This window comes from Mirounga angustirostris, unplaced genomic scaffold (genome assembly GCF_029215605.1).
Source record: "Mirounga angustirostris isolate CCGP_5_RB_7025 unplaced genomic scaffold, mMirAng1.0.hap1 SCAF_16, whole genome shotgun sequence".
Classification (NCBI taxonomy): Eukaryota; Metazoa; Chordata; class Mammalia; order Carnivora; family Phocidae; genus Mirounga; species Mirounga angustirostris.
Window position 1 is genome coordinate 50,686,179 of NW_026991724.1, and position 21,829 is coordinate 50,708,007.

At 52.9% G+C, this 21,829-nt stretch overlaps 2 protein-coding genes across 5 annotated transcripts; both read right to left on the reverse strand.

The window, feature by feature from the left end:
* Positions 1–499: 499 nt before the first annotated feature.
* On the reverse strand, positions 500–9,665 carry MYPOP (Myb related transcription factor, partner of profilin). Of its 4 annotated transcripts, XM_054511463.2 has the most exons (4): positions 9,596–9,664; positions 8,292–8,843; positions 6,575–6,694; positions 500–3,491 (listed from the first exon to the last, which is right to left on the reverse strand). In XM_054511463.2, the coding sequence occupies exons 2-4, from the start codon at positions 8,788–8,790 to the stop codon at positions 2,788–2,790; spliced, it is 1,323 nt and encodes a 440-aa protein (XP_054367438.1). In that variant the 5' UTR covers positions 8,791–8,843; positions 9,596–9,664; the 3' UTR covers positions 500–2,787. The 4 variants fall into 4 exon arrangements, with proteins under 4 accessions (XP_054367438.1, XP_064437792.1, XP_045747738.1 ...); XM_064581722.1 differs by having other exon boundaries at positions 6,578–6,694; positions 8,292–9,665; XM_045891782.3 differs by having other exon boundaries at positions 8,292–9,665.
* A 10,625-nt stretch (positions 9,666–20,290) lies between these two features.
* NANOS2 (nanos C2HC-type zinc finger 2) lies at positions 20,291–20,707 on the reverse strand. The gene has a single exon (XM_045890408.1). It carries the CDS (start codon positions 20,705–20,707, stop codon positions 20,291–20,293), a length of 417 nt encoding a protein of 138 aa, XP_045746364.1.
* Between the last annotated feature and the right edge of the window lie 1,122 nt (positions 20,708–21,829).

The window sequence follows — 21,829 nt, forward strand, 5'->3', positions numbered from 1 at the left end:
ACAAGTCTCCAGGTTCTAAGCCCCATCACCCTCTTACTCTAAGCCTGGGTCCGTGATAAGCGCTCAAAAATATTTGAATGACTTGTCAGACTTGCATTCATTAGTGACTTTCAAACTAATCGGACTGTCTGCTTCCTCTCCCACATCCTGCTGCAATTCTAGCAGCTCTGATTTTGTTATACAAACATCAGTGTCAGCTTCACAATTTCACTGAACACCTGTATTATTTTCTGGAAATTGACTCCCCTGGGGGGGGTGGCGGGGAAGACTATCTACTTTTGCCTCATCCTAAGCAATACAGACATACCTCGGAAATATTGCAGGCTCCTTCCAGACTACCACAATACAGCAAACCTAGCAATAAAGCAAATATGGCAATACAGCGAGTCAAATGAACTTTTTGGTTTTTCCAATGCATCTAAAAGTTTACACTATGCTACAGTTTATTAAATGTGCACCAGCATCATGTCCAAAGAAACAATGTATATACCTTTAAAAATATTTTATTGCTAAAAAAATGTTAACCATCATCTGAGCTCTCAGAGGTCAGTGATCACAGAGCACCATAACAAATGTAATAATAATGCAAAAGTTGGAAATATTGCACGAATCACCAAAATGTGACACACACATGAAGTGAGCAACTGTTGGAAAAATGACATCAACAGACTTGCTTGACCCAGGGTTGCCACAAACCTTCAACTTGTGAAAAAAAAAATAAAATGCAGTATCTGTGAAGCGCAACAAAGCAAAGCACAATAAAACGAGGTATGTCTGTATTATGTGCAGAAGTGCAGGTTTTTTATGTCCTGGCTACATTTTTTTGGTACTAGCTACATTTTAATCAAGTTTAACACGAGGTAAGCACCATTAGAAAGGTCATCCATAGGGATGCCTGAGTGGCTCAGTCAGTTAAGCATCTGCCTTCGGCTCAGGTCATGATCTTGGGGTTCTGGGATGGAGCCCCACATCGGGCTCCCTGCCAGCGGGGCATCTGCTTCTCCATCAGCCCCTCACCCCGCTTGTGCTCCTGCTCGCGCTCTCTCAAATAAATACATAAAATCTTAAAAAAAAAAAAAAAAGCGGCCATCCATGTATCCCCTAAAATTGCCTTTAAGCCATTCTTCAGTAAACACTAGTGGGGGTCAAGAGTTCTGGCTGGAGTCCAGCTTCAGGTGCGCTGAGTTGGGATTGGCCCCTGACAAGTCTAGGGCAAGTCTCTAAAATCAAGAAAAAACAGAGACCCCCCCCCCCATAGAGTCTGCTTTTCATAAGGCAGCCTCAAGTTAAAATGAAAACATGCACATAAATGTTTAGCATGGTGCCTGGCCCAGAAAAGGAGCACCATACATGGAAACTGTTTTTAAGCTGCTCATTAACTCAAAGATGCAACCCTCTGTGTTGGGTGATGCTGAGGACATACCATTGACTGAGCTAGGCTCAGGCCTTCCCCTGACATGGCTCATCCTGGTGATGGAGGCAGACATTCAACTTAAATGTACTCAAATGATTATTTAACTACATTTTTTCCCCAACTGCTGGGGGAGAGGGAGTGCCAGGAAAGACTTTTCTGAGGAGGTGATATTTGAGCTGAGACCTGAAGGATGAAAACAGAATGGAGCTGTGGACTCCTACATTTTTTTATGCCCATTTTACAGATGAGGAAAAGGAAGGCCCACACAGCTGGCCCGGGCAGTGCCAGGCCTGACTGAATCCAGGGTGGTGGTTATCAGCTACTTTGCTACTATGCTTTCAGTAGGTTTAGGAGTAAAAAAGAGAACCAGCTCTTGCCTTCATGAAACGGGTGGGGGGGTTGGGGGGGTGGGTAGGTGGGTGGGTGAACCAGCTTTAAACAGATAAAGGCATGTGTTCTTTGAGGGACCACAGGACACTAGAAAAAAATCTAATCAGGCCCATCCTAGCCTGGAGGAGGAAATCCAGAAAGTTCTCCTGGAGGAGATGACACTTAGGCTGGTATCTGAAGGATGGGTAAGTAGGAATAAGATTTGAACACAGGATTTGATGACTTTAAGGAAAGAAAGGAAAAAAGGGGGGGGGGGCTGGAAAACAGCCAGCCTCCAACTTCAAGGGAATGCCACCTGTCCATGGAGGGGTGGGGGCAGGTATAAGTGCTGAAACCCCAGGCCTGTCTCAGAGCCCAAAGTAATCGTATTAAAAATAAGTTTATTCATATCTTGTCACCACTGGGGAGAAACGAGGAGGTTGAGCTCTGGAGGTCAGAGACAGCAATGGGAGGCAGAGGACCCAACCTGTACCTCCCCAGTGAGAACTCCACCCCCCTCTCCCTAGGGTACAGACTGCTGTATCCTTTGTCATCCATATTCTGATTTGTCTCGAGCCTCCCACCCCCTCCAAAGTCTGGATCCGGGAAGCGAGGAGGCCCCTGCAGGTCAATTCTCTTCAAGTCAAGACCAGGAGTTGTTAGGGAAGGGGGTATGTGCAGACCCGAGGGGTTCCAACCTCCACAACCCACAAAGGGCGATAATAAATAACGTAAAATCGATGGCTTAGAAGTTAGGGTTCAGGGAAGCAGCCAGGCAGACAGCGCTGTACTGGAGAAAGGGCCGGGGCACCCATCAACGAGGTCCCCTGAGAATCAGGCACTAACTAGTGTAGGGAGTGGGGTGCTGGTGCCCCTTCAGCAGGGGAGCCAGGGGGCAGCTGAGATGGGGAAGGTGCATTGCCCTCCTCCCCTGGGCTAAGCTGGGGGGAGGAGGTGCAGGCAGAAGGAGCGGAGAGAGACGAGCTCAAACCCAAGAGCAGATTTCACGGAGATTTCCATCGCCCCCGCCTCTTCCGCGTAGGGAAGCCTTTCCTCCTCTTGTGTGGGGGTGAGTCGTGCGGAGGAAGCGGGGCTGGGGGTGGCCGGGGGGTCCCCTCCTCACTCCTAGGGGCGATGATCACCCCCCTGGCTGCGACCACCGCTCTGTCCACCACAGCGGCTACCACGGACACCGGCTCTGGGGTGATCTCGGCTTTGGGGGTAGGCGGGGGCAGGAGGGGCCTGGGGGGTGGGGGCGGGGGCGGGGGCAGAGGCGGGGGCAGCCTGTCGACGGCCGTTCCGGGCAGAAGGGGCAGTAGGGCGCTGAGGGCCTCACTCAGTTTGGCCAGTCCCTGCTGTAGGGTACCAGCCAGCTCCCGGATGGCGTTGGCAGTCTCCTGCTGAGCCCGCAGGAAGTCCAGGGAGGGGTCTGAGGCCGAGGGCGTGGGTGGTGGCAGCGGAGGAGGTGGTGGGCTGGGGGACGAGGGTGCCACATGCACCTGCTGAGGTGGCTGGGGTGGCGGCTGCGGCGGAGGGGCTGGGGGCGGTGGAGACAAGGCCAGGCGGGGCAGCTGGACCGTCTGCAGGGCTGGAGGGGGCGGGGACTCACGCTCCTTGGGTGGCGGGCAGCCCCCTTCCTGGGGACTGCAGGAGGGCCGGGCCCACTGCTCGGGGCTGCTGGAGCCCCCCTTGCTGTGGGCTGGTGTATCTGTGGAGAGAGAGATGTAGGTAAGGTGACAGCGACCCCCAATGCTGTCTTGATTTCCCCTTTCCGCTTCCCACCGACCCTGGCCCCAGAGCCATCTTTTCAGAACCCGAATCAGATCATGCCCTGGAGGAGAACACAGCAGGGAGAGTCAATATATTTATTTAACAACCAACCACCTGAGGGCCGATGGGGGCCTTAGTGGAAACGGGGTCCTGGAGGTCCCCTGCTGAGCCAGGCAGGACCAACATTCTAGAAGGCTCTGAACTCTCTGGACACTCCCCCCCACCACACACCTCTCAGGCTGCATTGCTGGGCTCTGTCCTATCAGGTGGTAGGAGTTCTGTCTCAGCTGTGGTCTGTACCCCGTTCAACCCCAAGCCTGCTGCGCTTCCCCGGCCCCTTTCACCTGAGATTTCATTCATGCTCGTGAACTTGAACAGAGTGTGCAAACAGACTCCCAGGTTTCCGGGCCCAGCCCGAAACCTCTCCTCCAGTTGTGTTGTTGGCATACCCGCTCCATCATCTAGCAATGGCTCACACTCTGGCCCAGAGCTGAGCTCCTGGTCCTCCCCCACCCCCTTCCGCCCCTCCCTCAGCCATCCCAGTCTTGGCTGATTCCCGCCATGCAGGCCAAAAACTTTCACTCCTTTTCTCCCCCAAGACACCGTCCATGTGCAAATGTCACTGGCTCTGCCTTTCCAACTATTTCCAACATCCAACCTGTTTGTTCTGTCCACCTCCATAGCCCCTCCTAGTCCAACCACCGGCATCTCCCACTTGGACTGTGGCGGTCCCTCCAAAATAACATGTCAATTCTGCCCCCCCGCAGAGGACCACCTAGCCTCTGATCCATTTATATGACATGTCCAAAATAGGCAAATCTAGAGGAGACAGAGAGTAGATGAGCAGTCGCCTGGGGCTGGCCAGAGCTGGGGGTGGCGGCTAAGAGGTGCGGGAGGGGTTTCTTCTCTGAGCGATGAAAATGTTCTAAAATTGATGGTAGGGATGGTTGTACAACTCCATGAATATACTAATAGCTCCTGCATTGTCCCTCTTTAACGGGTGGCTGTACGGTATGGGAATTGTAGCTCACTCAAGGTGTGTAAAAAACACAAGTCAGATGTGGTCTTTTTCTGCTCAAAAGCTGCCTGGGGCTCTTCGCTCTCAGAGTAAAAGCAAAGCCCTTGGGGCCCCCAAGGCTCTGCATACTTTGTTCCATTGCCTCCCTGACCTCATCTGCACCCCCTCCCCTTTGTATCTCTCTCATTCAGGAGGCTCCAGCCACAGTGGCCTTCTTGTTGGTCCACAAACACAACAGGTCTGCCCCTGTCACAGGGCCTTTGCACTTGCTGTTCCTCGGCCTGGAAAGCTCTTTCCCCAGACACCTGCCTGGCTCCCTCCCTCAGCTCCTCTGCTCAAATGTGGCCTCCATGGGAAGACCTTCCATGACCTGCTATCTACAGTAGCTCCTGTCTCTGTCCTTTTCTCTCTCCTAACCCTACCTGATTTCTTTTATATCACTTATCTCCACCCGGCATGGGGTCGCTCTGTGTTTGTTGTCTGTCTCCTCCTCCTGATGTCAGCTCCATCAGGCAGGGCTTTGTTTTGTTCACCGCTGTTTACCCAGCGCCTAGAACAATGTCCAGCACAAAATTTTTTCTTTAATGAAAAAAGAACTGTGGCTTCCAGGGAGTCAGCCCTGATCGGGGCCCCGGGCCCCAGGTCCTTGCCACAACCCTCCCATGGCTCCCCAGCACCCACAGGGGAACACAGGCCAGCCCCTCCCGAAGGCTGCAAGGCCTCAGCTCTTACCCCTTTCTGTCCCTCTTCCTTGGCTCAGGGCCAGCGTACATGCAGTTCCCTCCACCAGGAATATTCCCCCTTGCACGGCCCCTTGGCCAGCTCAGAGACTCCTTCCTCGGGGAAGCCTGCCTCCTACTCTGAGGCCAAATCTGATCTCCCTGCTCTCCTTTCACAGCAACAGCCAGCTACCTCCAGCCATAAATGCTGGGGGGCCAGCCTCCCTGGGCCAGCCGGGCAGGGGAAGGCAGGGGAGGCGGCAAGAGAGGTGATAACCAGAGCTAACACTTGTTCGGCTCTCTCCTGGCCCGGCCCTGGGGCGAAGCAGCTAAACTTTCCTGCTATGTTCTTTCAATGCGTCCTCTCAGCCATTCTCTGGGGGTAGGTGCTGTCATTATTCACCCATTTTACAGATGAGGAGACCTGAGGCCCAGAGAGATGTCACAGTGCTGGTGAATGGGAGAGGAGGGATTTGAACCCCAGGCAGTCTCCAGAACCCATGCTTTTAACCAGTCCTTGGACAGGGCTCTGGGCCCAAGGGCGGTGAGTCTCCCTTCCCTCATAAGGGGTGTGGGGACTGCTCCCGCCACTCTGAAATACCGCTTTTCTAGCCTACTGAACAACAGAAAGTGGCCCAACCGTCATGCCCACCGGGTCATGGAAGGGCCACGACACGATTTAAAATCATTTATCTGCAACCTTTGGGCTTCAATTTCCCCACCCGTAAATAGGTGTGTGTGTGAGCAAAGGACCAAGTGACCCAATAACAGATCTCCCTGAGGGCCATCACAGGGATTAACTGAATCACCCTAGGCACAGGGTTAAGGCCAGTGCCTGGCACACAATAAATCTTCAATGCCATTACTGTTGTGTGTGTGTATGTTTTTTTGTTTTTTTTTTCAAATATTAGGTCAGAGAGAAATTATCCTTAGGTCTCCCTCTAGTGTCAACAGAGACGCCTCAGGCTGCCCCAAACCCCGTTCCAGTCCTACAATCAGAACAGTTCCTCTTTTATGAGTTTACACAGTGGGGAATCTCCATGTGAGGTTCCAATCAAGGATGCTTTAAACACATTCCTGCCCCAGGGCCTTTGCATGTGTGGCTTCCTCTAGCTGTGAAGTGCTATTCTCCCAGACATCTACTTGGCTCACTTTCTCTATTCAGGTCTCTGCTCGGATTCCACTTTCTCAGAGATGATCTCCCTGACTATCCTACCTATAAGCGGCCCCCTTCCATCACTCACTATGCTCCTAACGTGCTCTGTTTTTCTTCTTAGTTCTTACCACCTCCTGGTATACGATCGGTTTTGGGGCTCCTTGTTTGTGGTCTGTCTCCAATAACTGGAATGCCAGCTCCATTGTCTTTTTCTCCATAGTATTTCCAGCATCTACCATTGTGCCTGCCTTGGAAGAGGTGCTCAATAAATATTTGTTGAATGAATGAATGAATAAAATAGTTGTACAACTCTTGAAAAAATAAGTTTGCCATCTCTGCTCTGGTTCAACGTGGCCACTTCACGGATAGAAACAATGAGGTTTGAGATTCATATTGAGAACAAGGGTCCCAAGCGATTGTGTGTCTCTCTCTCCTGCCGAAGATGCTTTCAGGCCTCCCCAGTGCCCTGAAGATAAAGTCCAAAGTAATGACCTTCACTTAACACACTGTGTGTGATCTAATTCTGGCATACCCATTAACTCTCAGTCAATATTAATTGTTGCTGTTATTGCCAGGCAATCTAGCCCAGTGGTTAAGTGCATGCACTGTGAGTTGGACACAACCTGTAATTGAGTCCCAATTCTACTACTTACTTGCTGTGTGACCTTGGGTAAGTGAATAAACCTCTCTGAATCACATGACCCTGAACTTGTTTGATCACTTCCACGTTCTTCCCTTCCTCAAAACCCTTCAGTGACTCCTTATAGCACTTCAGATAAAATTCCTCACCTCAGCCTAAAAGGCACTGCATGGTCTGGCCTTTGCTGACCTCCCTGACTTCATCTCAAAACATTTCCTTTCTTCAGTCTTTTTACTTTCCCCTTCTCCTAACTTGAAAACTTCTCAGTTCCTAAACTGGCTAAACCTTCTTGTGTCAAAGTCACTGTACATGCTGTTCCTTCTACCAGGAACACTTCCTCAGCTCCTCACTCTGTCTCTGATGTTTCCTCCTCCAGGAAGCCTTCCTTGACCTCCCAGCCTGGGTCAGGTGCCCCCTCCGCACTCCCACAGCTCAGCCCCAGGAGGGCAAGGCTGGGGATGTCTCAGTCACCACTGTGTCCCCAACACTGCCCAGCACAGGGCAGCTGCTCAGGAAATAGCTGTAGAAGAAAGAATAATCCAGAGTCAAGGCTAAGTCTTTGTACTCTGCTCTCCACACTTGCCCTACTCATGGCATGACCTTGGGAAAGTTACCAAACCTCTGTGAGTCTCTGACTTATGAAACGGTAAAACAGTTCATACCTCCCAGCGTTGGTAATCCTATCAAGAGCTAACTGACCGTTCCGGAGGTGCTGTACTAAGCAATTCACACATATTAACTCATTTAATCTTCGCAGCAAGCTTTTGAGGTGGGGACTGTGTTTTTCATCCCCATTTTACAGAGGCGGAAACTGACCCGCAGTAACTTACCCAGAATGACACCGCTGAGTGGCAGACTTGTGACGGGAGCCCACACACTCTGCCACCATTCTCACTACCTTACATTGCGTTTAATGAAATCCCGTGTGTGCTGATTATCCCAGGTGTGGACTCTGGAGCCAGGCCTCCTAGGTCTGGGTTCCGTTCATGACTCGGGCAGCCATGAGCTGTGGGACTTTGGGCAAGTCATTTCACCTTTCTGAGCCTCAGTTTCCCCAGATTTAAAATGGGCGTAATTACAGCACCCACCTCACCGGGTTGTAAGTGAGGATGTGATGAGCCACGGAAAGGGCTCGGAACGGTGCCGAGCACACCGCTGACTTGGTGACCGTCCGCTCTGGCTAAGGTGATGCTGAAGAAACTCACCTGCCCGTCGGTCCTCCCTGCGGTCCTCGGACAACACGTAGCGTTGGGTGCCCGCACTCGGGGCCGGCGGCTGTGAGGAAGCCGCCCCGGAGGGAGGCTCGGCCCCTGCACCAGCTCCTGGCCCCGCCACGCCCGGCCCCAGGATGGCAAAAATGGTCTCCTCCTCCGCGGTGAAGGCGTCCTCGGCGGCAGGCCCGGCGCCCTGCGTGGAGTGCGGCACGCGGGCCAGCTTCTCCTTGGTGCGGCGCTTGAAGTCATTCCAGCGCTTCTGCACCTCTTGGCCGGTGCGCTTCCAGCTGGTGATGCCGTTGATCTTGGCGGCGATGCCGTCCCACACACGCCGCCGCTCTGCCACGCTCACCCGACGGCTCTGCGCGCCGTAGAGCTGCGGGTAGTGGGCGCGCACCTCACGGATCAAGATCTGGTTCTCCTCGAACGAGAAGCGCGGCTTGCGCAGCCGGGTGGTCTCTTCCGCTTCGCCCGCCGCCGCCGAGGCCATGGCGCCCCCCGACGCCGCCGTCCGGCCGCCTGGCGCATGGGGGGGCGCCGGCGCTGCGGGCACAGGGCGCACAGCGCTGGCGGGGGCTCGGCGTCCGCGCGCCGCCCGCCCCACCCCGGCCGCCCCGACACCGCCTCCTATGTCCCCGGGGCCACGGGCTGGAGCGGAGAGTGGCTGGGGGCGACGGGCCACGCGGGACATTCAGAGTGCCTAATAATAGCTGACACCGGCTGAGCGCTCCTCTTGTGCCTCGCGCAGCGCAAAGTGCCACGGCGAGGAGTTGATGGAAATTGGGGGAGGGTCTGGAGGGGTGGAGGGAAATGAGGAAAAGCGAAAGAAGAGGGGGTGTCTGCAGGAGTTAGAGGAGAATGAGGGCATAGGAGAATGCGAAATGGAGGGAGAATGGGGGTGTCTCGGGGGTCGAAGAAGCATGGGGGTGATGGGGGTAAGGAGATGCTGAAGGAGAGATGCAGCAAGAAGGGGGGATCTGGAGCAGAGGAGCGCCCTGGGGGTGCCGGGGCAATAAGACGTCTGTAAGAACGGTATGAGAAGGGGTCCTCAGAAGGGATGCCCGGGAATAACGGTGAGTTGGGGGCTTCGAGGACAGTGGAGGAGCTGGGACTATAAAATACGAGGGATTAGGGTCTGCGGGGATTGTGGGGGCTCTGGGGATTGCCAGGAATTAAGAGGAGCTCTGGGGGTAATGGGGTCCGGGAGTAAGAGGGGACAACGGAGGCGATGGGGGACTCCAGGAAGAGTGAGGGTCGTGGAGGGTGGGGACCGAGTCGGGCCGCGGGTCACTCACCGGCGCCGCCGCAGCCCCCGCCTGCCCGTCGGTCAAGGCTCGGGCTTCTGCGGGCCTCTTCCCTCCCCCCTCCTCTCTCTTCCCCCTCTGGGCCCCGCCCCCGGCCGCCCCAAGAGCCATGGCGCAGGCGCACCTAGCGCCAGTCAGCCCCCAACGCCCTTACCGCTAGAGTTTCACGCCCCTCCCACGGCGCAAGCGCAGAATTACCTTCCACGGGCCTCCTTGAGCGGGGCTTAGCTGCGCAGGCGCAACATTAGCGCTGCGTTAGGTCCCTTAGCTTCTTGATGCCTCGGCAGCGTACGCGGAAAACTCTGTCCACGCATGCGCGCCCCTGGCTCGCTCTCGCTCTCTCGCTCTCTCTCTCTCTCGCTCTCTTCCCCCCCCCCCCAGCTTTGGTACCCGGGGCTCCGTCCCGGCGCAGCCGTAGCAATCCTTGGAGGAGGTGGGAGAAATGATGGAGAGATCGCTGAGAACGAGCGGCGTCCTTGCCTTTCTGACAGTCTTCCCGCCTAACCCAGCGTTCTTACTCTGCTTGGGTCTCATTTTCTAGGAGAGAGGGGAGGGAGACGGCGCTGGAGGGAAGCGCTCCGTTTCCATGACAACTGTGTGGGTGAGGTGGGGGCGTACGAAAACACGATTGCCGCCCGCTCTGATCTGCCCCAGCGCGGGGCTGCTCTGGATCCGCCAAACAACTATTACCCACTGGAGCGGGGCACCCTGGGGATATTCCACCTCAGGCGGGTGCAGTAACCATGGCAACCCGTCAACCTTCCAACCGTGCCTGGGGGGGGCCCCCTGTCCACACGCTGACGTCATGGCGCGGGGAGGGAGAATTTAGAGGGAGAGTTTGTCGAGTGGGGAGGGTGATCCTGGTGCAGGTATGACTTTAAGCAAATGTGCGGAGGCAGGAATGAATCTAGAACACGGGTTGGGTGAGCTGGAAGAAAGGATGATGGAGTTAAGTCGGGCTGAGAAATTTGTTTTGCATCCTGCAGGAATCCTCAAGGTCATTCAACAAACGGTGCTTCATTCATCTAGTCAACAAATAGTTATTAAGCACCTACTTGGTTCCAAGTGCAGTGAATACAAAAGACAAAAATCTATACCATCACGGAGCTCATATTTTAGTTGGGAGTAACAGACAATATGCAAAATAAGATACCTAAGTGAGGAGGTGTTGAGTACTATGGAAAAATGGAAGTAGGAAATGGGGTTGGGGAACATGGTGCTCGTTTGTGTGTCTATAATTTTAAAATAAGGTGGCTAGGGGAGACCTCCCTGAGAAGGTGACATTTGAGTAGACACGTGAAGGAGGTGAGAGAGCAAGTGCTTCCTGTGTTCCAGGACTGCAGAGGAGGCCAATGGGGAGGGGAGGGCAGGGAGATAAATGGCACAGATTTCCTGGATCCTTGTCAGGACCCCGGCCCTTACGCTGAGTGGGAGTCACAGGAGGCCCCTGAGCAGAGGAAGGGCATGATCTGACAACTTCGGTTTTCGTAGGATTTCTCTGGGGAACTGCGTTTAGGAGGTTTTCGTAGGATTTCTCTGGGGAACTGCGTTTAGGAAGCGAGAGTGGAAGCTGGGTGCCCAGTGAGTTGAGGAGAGAGGTGGTTCAGGAGAGGGGTGGTGGTGGTTCCAGCCAGGGTGGTAGCTGTGGAGGTGAAGCGAAGCGTAATGGGGTACAGGAACTGCAAGAAAGAAAGGAGACGAGGATGACTCCAATGTCTTTGTCCTTAAGCAGCAGGAAACTTGGAGCTACCAGAAGCAAGAAGGACAGGGCTGCAAGAGGATCAAGAGTTCAAGTTTGGGGCGCCTGGGTGGCTCAGTTGGTTAAGCGACTGCCTTCGGCTCAGGTCATGATCCTGGAGTTCCGGGATCGAGTCCCGCATCGGGCTCCCGGCTCAGCAGGGAGTCTGCTTCTCCCTCTGACCCTCCTCCCTCTCATGCTCTCTGTCTCTCATTCTCTCTCTCTCGAATAAATAAAAATAAAATCTTAAAAAAAAAAAAGAGTTCAAGTTTGCCCAAACTTGAGATGCCCTTTACTCCACCAAGTGCCAATGTCAGATAGACAGTTGGATATTTGAGACTGGACTTCAGGGGAGAGGTTCAGGTTTGAGATATAACTTTAGGAGTTGTCAGTGATTAAATGACATAAAAATCCTTAGGAATAGGAGAGGTTAGAGAGGGAGCAACTATAGGTAAAAGTCCATGGCCTGAGGCTGGGGCATTCCAGAATAGACTGCTGGCATCAGCAAAGGAGGTTGAGCAGGTGCATTCAGTGAAATGAGAGGAGAACCAGGGCTGTCTGCTGTCCTGGAGTCCAAGTGAAGGGTGCAAATCAAGGACAAAGGAAGAATCAAGGAAGCCAAGTGCTACCTAGAGGCCAAGTCCAGTGAACCTGAGAACTGACCCCTAGGACCAGCAGTATGGAAGTCATTAGTAATCTTGAAGAGGGCAATTTGGGTGATGTGGTGGGGGCAGTAGTCTGATTGGATGGGTTCAAGAGAGGGTTCATTGGGGCACCTGGGTGGCTCAGTCGGTTAAGCATCTGCCTTCTGCTCAGGTCATGATCCTGGGCTCCTGGAATCAAGGAGCCCCACATCTGTCTGTCGGGCTCCCTGCTCATTGGGGTGTCTGCTTCTTCCTCTCCCTCTGCCCCTCTCCCTGCTCGTGCTCTCTCTCTCTCTCTCAGATAAATAAAATCTTTTAAAAAAAGAGAGGGTTGATTGATTGATTGATGATTGAGAGGGTTTGGAGAGAGTCAGTGTATATGGTCAAAGGGGTATATCTGGAAGAGGGCTTGGGGTCTTGAGAGGTTTATTTAAGATAGGAGTTGTAATAGTATGTTGTGCGCCAATTCAGGATGATTCAGAAGAGGGGAGATTGATGGTGCAGATGAGGGATGGGAGAGTGTCTGGAGCAATGTCCTCGAATAGGCATGGTGAGTGGGACCGAGGGCAGGAGTGGAGGGTGGTCTAAGGGGCAAGAGCTGTTCAGACACAGAAAACAGTGGGAGGGGGAGGACACAGAGGCAGGCAGGAGGCAAGATGTGATGTCAGGAACATGTGAATGAATGTTCTCTTCTGTTCCTTAGGTTGTCTCAGGCGAGTAGGAAGCAGGGTCTGAGGTGAGAGAGAGATCCTGAGGTTAGGGAAGACACAGGAGAAAGCACTGAGATAGTGAATGAGTGGCCAGGCCAGTAGACAAATAGACCCAATCATTCAAGGTCATTGGCTTTGAAGTTGAAGTGAGTTGGGTTTTTCTCTGATCACATTACTCTCAGTGTATGCAGGTGCACAGTGGGTAACAAGGTGACTTTCACCGGGGCTAGATTTATATGAGGTCCCACCATGTGCCCCATGAGCGGTCAGGGTCCAGTGGTCACGGGCAGCCCATGCTGGGCCTTACTGAATGCAATCCTACAGGCAGTGAGTTCTGAGAAAGGAAGGACAGGGTCTGATTTGTGCTTTAGAAAGACAACCCCCCCCCCCGCCCCCGCTGTTGAATAGAGAGTAGATGGGAAGAGGAAAGATTATTGGCTAGACTCAAAGGAAAAATCTGGGGTAGGGGCAGGAGGGGGAGAGGAAGAGGGATGGAGGAGACTAGGCAGGGATGGTGGGAAGGGTAGAAATGAATTGGAAGACATTTGAGAGGTAGTATGTACAGGGCATGTGACAGTCTGAGGAGGGGAGGGGAGCCCTAACAGGGTGACAGCAAGTATTCTGGTCCAGGTTCTAGTTGGAGGTATGGAGTCAGGACATGGTGAGTATAAGGTGGTCAATGAGTATTATGGGTTGAATTTTTCCCCCAAAAGAGATATGCTGAAGTCCTAACCCCTAATACTTCAGAATGTGACTTTTTTTGGACATAGGGTCGTTGGAGATGTAGATCATATAAGATGAGGTCATACTGGAGTAGGGGGCGCTCTTAATCCAACATGACTGTTGTCCTTATAAGAGGAGGAAAGAGATACATAGAAGGAAGACTGACAGAGATTGGAGTGATCCTGCCACAAGCCAAGGAAGGCCCAGGGCAGCCAGAGGCTGCAAGAGGCAAGGAAGGATCCTCCCCTAGAGCCTTCAGAGGGAGTACAATACTGCCAACACCTTGATTTTGGATTTCTAGCCTCCAGAACTGGGAGAGTACCTTTGTGTTTTAAATCACTGGTTTGTAATACTTGGTTATGACAACCCCGGGGAAAACTCATATGCTGGGCATCTAAAGGAGGCATCCAGGATGCTGGTGGCCCCAGAGAAGAGTGGGTTGGGGGGAGTTGGATCTAAATCAGGTCTGGAGCTCATGGGAAGGCTGAGACAGGGAGCCATGGGCAGAGGTTAGGCGTGTGGAGCTCTGCAGTTGTGGGTATGGGAGGTCAGAGAGCAAGGGCCCTGGGATGGGAGTAGATCAGGGAAGCCTTTCTAAGGCTTGTTTTCCAAACTGTGGGTCCTGAAAAATACTTAATGGGTTGTAACAAGCATTAAAGAAACAAAATAAAGCAGAATCGGAAAAAAATCAGACTGTGCTGTATGGAGTAAGGTACATGTTGCTTTGAGGAACTTTAGTTTCTTTTTTAAAGATTTTATTTATTTATTTATTTATTTATTTATTTATTTATTTATTTATTTATTTATTTAAAGATTTTATTTATTTATATGACAGAGAGAGACCGCGAGAACAGGAACACAAGCAGGGGGAGTGGGAGAGGGAGAAGCAGGCTTCCCGCTGAGCAGGGAGAGCCCGATGTGGGACTCCATCCCAGGACCCTGGGATCATGACCTGAGCCGAAGGTGGACGCTTAACGACTGAGCCACCCAGGCACCCGGAACTTTAGTTTCTTATATATTTTCAGAGGTTCTTGAGACACATTTCAGGATAGTGGAAATTGCTCAACTCCGGAGCCAGCCTATCAGGGCCCAAATTCTCCCACTTACTTGTTATGTAATGTTGGACAGGTTAGTTAACCTCTCCGGGCCTTACTTTTCCTCTCCGGAAAGGGGGGATTAACCCCAGAATCTACCTTGTTAGGCTGTGATGGGTCAATATGTATTAAGTATCTGAGCAGCTCCTGGTATGTAATAATTGTCCCGCTAATATTACTAAGATTATTATTTTGTGAAACTTTTGTTCTGGGTGTGTGTGTGTTGAATCAAGATGTGAAATGAATTTCTCATTGTGGTTTGCAGTAAAAAGTGAAAGGAACAGAATTTAGGAGAGGAAGTCTCAGCTCTGTTCTTTAAACCTGTCAACTAATTGGATCAGGCCCACCCCGATTATCCAGGATAATCTTCCTTACTTAAAGTGAACTAAATATAGACTTTAATCGCATCCACAAAATACCTTCGTGGCAATACCAGGATTAGTGTTTCAATAGCTGTAGCTTTGCCAAGCTGACACATCGAACTGACCACCATAACCACAGACCTAATCAATAAATAAGCAGTAAAGCATGCTAGATGGTGGGAGGTGTTAAGGAGGAAAGAGAAGGAGAACAGGGTAAGAAAGATCAAGAGTGTGAGGATGGGAAGGGCCTCACAGAGAAGGTGACATATAAGCAAAGGACTATAGGAGGCAAGGAAGGAAGCCATGTGGCTATCTGGGGCAAGGGCAATCCAAGGAGGGGGAAGGGTAAGTGCAAAGGCCCTGAGGCAGGAATGTTCCTAGAGCATTCAAGGAACAGCTAGGAAAGAGTGGGTGGGAGAAGAGGTCAGAGAGAGAGGCCAGGACTTGGGCTTTTACTTAGTGAGACAGGGACCATGGGAGGGCTCTGAGCTGAGGAGGAGCATGAGCAGACTTGTGTTTTAACGGGATCACTTTTGTTGGGGTTTGAAGTACGCTCTAGGAGGTCAAGAGCAGAAGCAGGGACACCAGCGAGGAGGTGACTGCCTCAGTCCTGGTGAGAAGTTGTGGTGGGGATCAGGTAGGTAGTAGTGGGCTGGGGGAGATGGTTAGATTCTGGGTGTATTCTGAGGGTAGAGCGGACAGGATTTCTGTTTTGGATGTAAAGAGACATTTGAGCAGGTATTTCATTGACAGTGGTAAGTGATGAGAGTGGAATCTGGTGACTGATGGAGGAGAGGGAAGGAAGGGTGGGAGGAAGAGGGGAGAAGGAAGAAAGGAAAGATAAGGAGAAGAAGGGAGGGAGGAGACCAAAAGGACAGACTGAAAGACATAAAGGAACAGGAAGAGAAACCTAAAAAGTGATCTCTCAGCATGCTCAATACAGATTAAAGTTAAAAAAAGGTTAATGGAGTTACCTTTTCTTCTCCTTCATAGGAAATCCGCCAGAATGGGGACGTCTGGGTGGCTCAGTCGGTTAAGCATCTGCCTTTTGGCTCAGGTCATGATCCCAGGGTCCTGGAATCGAGTCCTGCATCAAGCTCCTTGCTCAGTGGGGAGTCTGCCTCTCCCTCTGCAGCTTCCCCTGCTTGTGCTCTCTCTCTCTCTCTCTGACAAATAAATAAATAAAACCTTAAAAAAGAAAAGAAAAGAAATCCTCCAGAATGGCCCCAATTCTGGTCAACAGTGGAAATTAGCTTTAACTTCTACGCACGCTTCACCAGGACACCTAGACCTCCGTGGGTGCACGAATTCATTTTCCAAGCCCCACAAAATGGTAGGCACCCATGCGCACAGTGGGAACCTGAGGTTCAGGGATTGGACCTTAGGCTCGCATGCCTCAGGGCACAATGGGAATTCTGTGGGGTTCTAGGTCAATCTTTAGTGGATCTGATTTTCCTTCTCCAGCGCTAAGTGGGTGCAGAACTGCACCTCCTAAGCCCAAAGTGGATCTGGAAGTCACTTCCAAGTGTTCGCTTCTCTGCATGGAGTACAGCCTCAGTCTCCTCCTCTGTCCTGCTCGAGAAGGGGCAAAGTGACCGCACAAAGCCCCTGAGCAGACGTTTCTGGTTGCCCTTCCAGCCTACCCTGCCCCTTGTCTGCCTGCTCTGAGCCCAGGAGGCTGCCTTGTGAGCTGTCCATCTGCCTAGCTGCCTTGTCTCTGTGTTCAGGGGGGCCGGGGGAGGTGCTGGAGGATGCCAGCCTGCTTGCATCCTGCCTCAACTTACCCACACCTGCAGAGCTCCAGACGCCTCACTTCTGCCCCCGGCTCGCTGTCTCCAGCCTTCTCATGAGCTGATTTAGACCAGCTCCCCTCTCAACCCAGACTCCCCCTGGTGTGAAGAGCATTCTGGATGCCTCCCCTGAGTGCCCCGTGTATTAGTTTCTCAAGGATGCCTCAGTTTCCAAGGGCAGCCGTAACAATACCACAAAGTGGCGTAAAACAACACAAATATACTCCCCCATTTCTGGAGGCTAGAAATCCTGAAACCAAGCTGTTGGCAGTATCGTACTCCCTCTGAAGGCTCTAGGGGAGGATCCTTCCTTGCCTCCTGCAGCCTCTGGCTGCCCTGGGCCTTTTTTTGTTTTGAAGATTTTATTTATTTGTTTATTTGAGAGAGAGAGAGAGAGCACATGAGCGGTGGGAGGGGCAGAGGCAGAGGGAGAAGCAGACTCCCCACTGAGCAGGGAGCCCCACGACTCTGGGCTCTACCCCAGGACCCCGGGATCATGACCTGAGCCGCTTAACCGACTGAGCCACCCAGGCATCCGCTTTCCTCTTCTTATAAGGACACCAGTCATGTTGGATTAAGAGCACCCCCTACTCTAGTATGACCTCATTTAACTGATTACAACTCCGATGACCCTATGTCCAAAGAAGGTCACATTCTGAAGTACTGGGGGTTAGGACTTCAACATACCTTCTTTTTTGGAGGGGGACAAAATTCAACTCATAGCACCCATTGAGCGCCTTATGCTCACCATGTCCTAACTGACCCCATTCCCCCAACCGGAACCTGCACAAGACACCCGCATGTCACCCAGACGTCTCCCTTCCCCTGGGCATCCAGGGGAGGCAGCCAGGACGCTGTGACTCGTGGAGAGTCTGGGCAGAGTGGGGAGTTGGGTCTCAGCCTGGTGTGGAGGTCATGGGAAGCCTGATGTCAGGGAGCCATTGGAACAGGTTCACGGAGCTCTGCAGGTGTGAGGTGTTGGAGGAGATGGAGCTCAGGGTCCATTGCTCCCTTGGCTTCTTTAGTGTCCTCACCTTCTGTCAGCTACCCTGCCACTTAATTACCAGTTGAATAAATGACTTAACTCGTTAAAAAAACAAACCCCGCCAACTTGACAACCACTAACTACTTGTCTCCAGCCCTCTCCTCTGAGCCCCATCGCAGGTGTCTAGAAGCTTCCAGGATGCGTCACCCTGTGAAGTGCTTGTGGATGTCCCCAGGAGCCTCCCATCCTCCACACTCCAGACCCACCTCAGCATCTTCCCCTCCCTCACTACTCCGGGTCTAAAGTGCACCCCGTTGTAATGCCCCCAAGTACGGCGCACAAGACCCCTTGTCCCTTTCCATACCTGCGGCCCACGCTTTGTCAGACACGGTCCCTTTATTAAACTATGAAGCTCTCCTCCATCGCCCCATTTGAAAGGTCATCACCTTCCTGCCCGATGCAGCTCCCTTTTCCTCTGGGGCTCACCCTGCTGCCCGGGGCCCACCACAGCTCTGGGGTTGGGGGGTCCTCTTTTTATCTATCGTTTGACTTAACTTGGGGGTCTCTGTTGTGCACAGAGCTGTGTTTTTGGAAAAGCTGTGTTTTGTGAGGTCCTGAACTGGGCTCTTTGGTTCCCTGTGTGACCAGCGTATACACATAGGGGCCCACGGTGCAATTTGCAGTCTGGAGATGCACCATAAAGGTCAAGTTCTCACCAGGGTCTGCAAGATTCTCGACTGCCCTCCCCACGTGACTCTCTGATCTTCACTCTTAATTACTCAGCTGGCCTCCCACCACCGCAGGGCCTTTGAATCTGCCGTCCCCTCTGCCTGGAATGCTGTTCCTCCAGATAGTCTCTGCTTGCCTCATTTCGTTTGGATTTTGCTCACATGTCACCTCCACAGAAAGGCCTGCCCTGACTGCCCCGTAGAAAACAGTCTCTCCTTTCTTTCTGCACCCCTTTACCATATCTGCTTTTCCTGCAGAGCACTTCTCACCCACCTGTCATGTTACTATATATTTGCTGATTGATGGTCAATGCGCCCCCTGCCCCTTGAGAAAGTCAGCTCCGTGAGGGCAGGAGCCCAACCCACCAGTGCCTTGAAAGGCCTGGCACAAAGTAAGTGATCAATAAGTATTTGTGGCCTGGTGGAAAGAAAGAAACCCTGATATGATTTGTGCATGTGTGCATTTCCAAGGGGCCAGGGACCATATTTTCCGTTGCCTCTCCAAAGCGGGTCTGGGAGCCCAAAGTTTAAGAACTATCATCAAGTTGGTCCTGGCAGATCTGTGGTCTAGCGGGCCGGGAGGGGGACCCCTGGACAGAGCCCCAAGAAGGACATGGAAAAGGAATCTGGGGTTAAGGTGGAGGCTGGGACATGGGGACCAGTCCCTAGGTGACCTGTGTTGGAGGACGTGGTGGGGGCACATCGTGAGAGGAACCCAGACCCATTCTTGTTCTGTCTCCTGTTTCCCCCGCATTGGGACAAACGTGGTTCCCTCCCCCAGCCTCCAGGGGAGAAGACAGAACCAGAGTGATTTCAAAGACAACCAGAAATGCTCTTTATTCACCAGAGCTGAACACCAGGGTCCCAGCCCTGAGCCCCAAACTGAGCAACTTAAAATCTGAAGGGAGCTCTTTCTTTTCGTTGCCCCTAAAAGAAAATCTAGGCAGTTGCCTTTCCCATCTGGGCACTAAAACCCCTTTTCTTGTTGGAGCTTCGTTGATTAAGTGTTGGAGGATGAAAAAAAAAAAAAAATGGGAGGGGAAAAAAACACAAAGACCTTTAGCAAACCAGGAGGATTTGAAAGGTGGGTGGGAGTCAGTGGAGAGCTGCCGTCCTGCAGGGGGAAACGCCCATCGGTGATTTGCAGGTTGGGGGCGGGAGTGCAGTGAAACAATCAACAAGAAGGTCGACGAGGGGAGCTGAAGAGTGTCGCAAGCACCCCAAGGCTCTCCACTCCCAGATAAGCCTTGGAAGACCAGGTGCCCCCCTCCCCCTGCAGCGTGTCTCCTCCCATCCCCAGCTCCTGATGGAATGGGCTGCTGGGGCAGGGAAGGAACAGTCCCGGGAGGTTTGTGATGAAACCGTGGGTCTACAGGTGACTGAAGAAGGTGGACAAGGCTGGTCTCAAGTCAGAATCCCATCTTGGAAGTTCTTGGGCTAGAGTGTCCAAGCCAGTCTTGTTCACTCTCTCCAGATTCTAAGGGCGGGCCTGGGAGAGCACGCTGGGTCCTGTAGGTCCAACGGTCCAAGAATTCCAGAAGGAATGGAACCATGGAGCTGAGAAGTCAAGGGGGCAGGGCTCATGTCACCAGCAGCCCCAGAAAGACGAAAGATCCATGAACTGGGGGCCCAGAAGGAGCCACAAGGCCGTGCGGTCCAGGGGCAGCGGTCCTGCCGCATCCAGAATCCACAGACACCCTCAGTTCAGAACCCCAAGGCCTGAGAGGTCCCCGGGGGCGGGGGCAGAGCTGGCCTGGCTCCCCAGTAGCCTGCATTGTTTCAGGATCCAGCAGGGAGTAGCTCTGGGAGCCGGAGGCTCCCAAAGGCTGGGTGAGTCAGAGGGAGGGTCCGGGGACTTAGCAGGGACCGAACCAGGAGGGTTGGGGGGCGCGGGGCGGGCATCTCGCGCTCCTCAGCGCTTGACCTTGCGGCCGGCCGAGTTGCGCCCGCCGCGCCGGTAGAGAGACTGCTGGCCGCCGTTGAGCGGGCAGTACTTGAGCGTGTGGGCTTGGCCCCCGGTGGCCCCGCACAGGGGACACACATAGTGCCGCAGGATGGGGCACACCACCACGCCCTCTGAGGTCTTCAGCTGGTGTGAGGAGTAGACATGGCGCGATTCCCCGTTGTGCTTGCAGAAATTGCACAGGGTGGCCAGGCCTGTGCTGGCCCCCGGCCCTCCCAGACCCTGCTCCTGCCCCAGCTGGGGCCCAGGCTTCTCCTCCCCATTCCCCTGGGCCTCTGGCCTTTGCCCCCCACTCTGGATCAGGGCCAACACCACCTGGTTCAGGTTGAAGTAGTCCTTCCACATGTCAAAGGGCGGCAGCTGCATGGCTCCCAGGCAGAGGTGCGGGGCGGGGGCGGGGGCGGGGGGCGACTAGAGGCAGGCCAGGGCTTCGGGGGCGGGTGGTCAGGAGCAACAGGTGCTTTTCTGCAGTAGGGAGGAACTGCACCCCCTTTTATACTCCCCCAAACACCCTTCTAAGCAAAGGTGGAGCTTAGGATTTAAAGGGCCCACTCCCTGCCCACGATCCCCATCGGACCGTAATCCCCCACGGAGATGGGGAAGGAGGCCCTTCCCCTTGTCTCTGGTCCTTGCTCAGCCTCCAGGGCGCCCCGCGACTTCTGGAAAGGCCTTTCCTCTCCCTGGACCTCAGTTTCCCTACCCATTCCATTAAGATCCATGTGTTCAAATGCCCCCTCGCCCCCATCCTCCCTTACTCCAAGGCTAGGGGCCTCCAGATACTCCAGAACCATTCCTGATAATAATAACAGGTCCTTACCACGAGCCAGACGCTGTGCTGCATAGTAGATATCCGCGCGATCTGATCTCATTCTCACAACGTCTATGTGGGAAACACAGTTATGAGCCGCACATGATAGACGAGTTACCTAAAGCTCAGAGAGGGATACTCCCTGGCCTGGAGTCACAGAGCATGCAAGTGCCGGAGCTGGGACTCTAACCCAGGTCCTGAACTGGGAGCCATATGTTCAACAAATTTTTTTTTTTTTTTAAAGATTTTATTTATTTATTTTAGAGACAGAGCACAAGAGGGGGGAGGGTCAGAGGGAGAAGCAGACCCCCGCTGAGCAGGGAGCCCGATGCGGGACTTGATCCTGGGACTCCAGGATCATGACCTGAGCCGAAGGCAGTTGCTTAACCAACTGAGCCACCCAGGCGCCCCAACAAATATTTTTTTAGTGCACACTATGATGTTCAATGTTGTATAAATGAGATCTATGTTCTAGAAATGAGATCTGTGAGATCTATGAGATCCACATGATTTGAGCCTCATAACTACTCAGGGAAGTGGGCATTATCACTTGCATTTTATAAAGAAGGATATGAGGCTCAGAGAGGTTAAGGAATGTACTTTAGGTTGCTCAGCAGGGAAAAGGCACAGTTGGAATTCACTCCCAGTCTGACTCTAGAAATACTGGGAATTGATCTTAG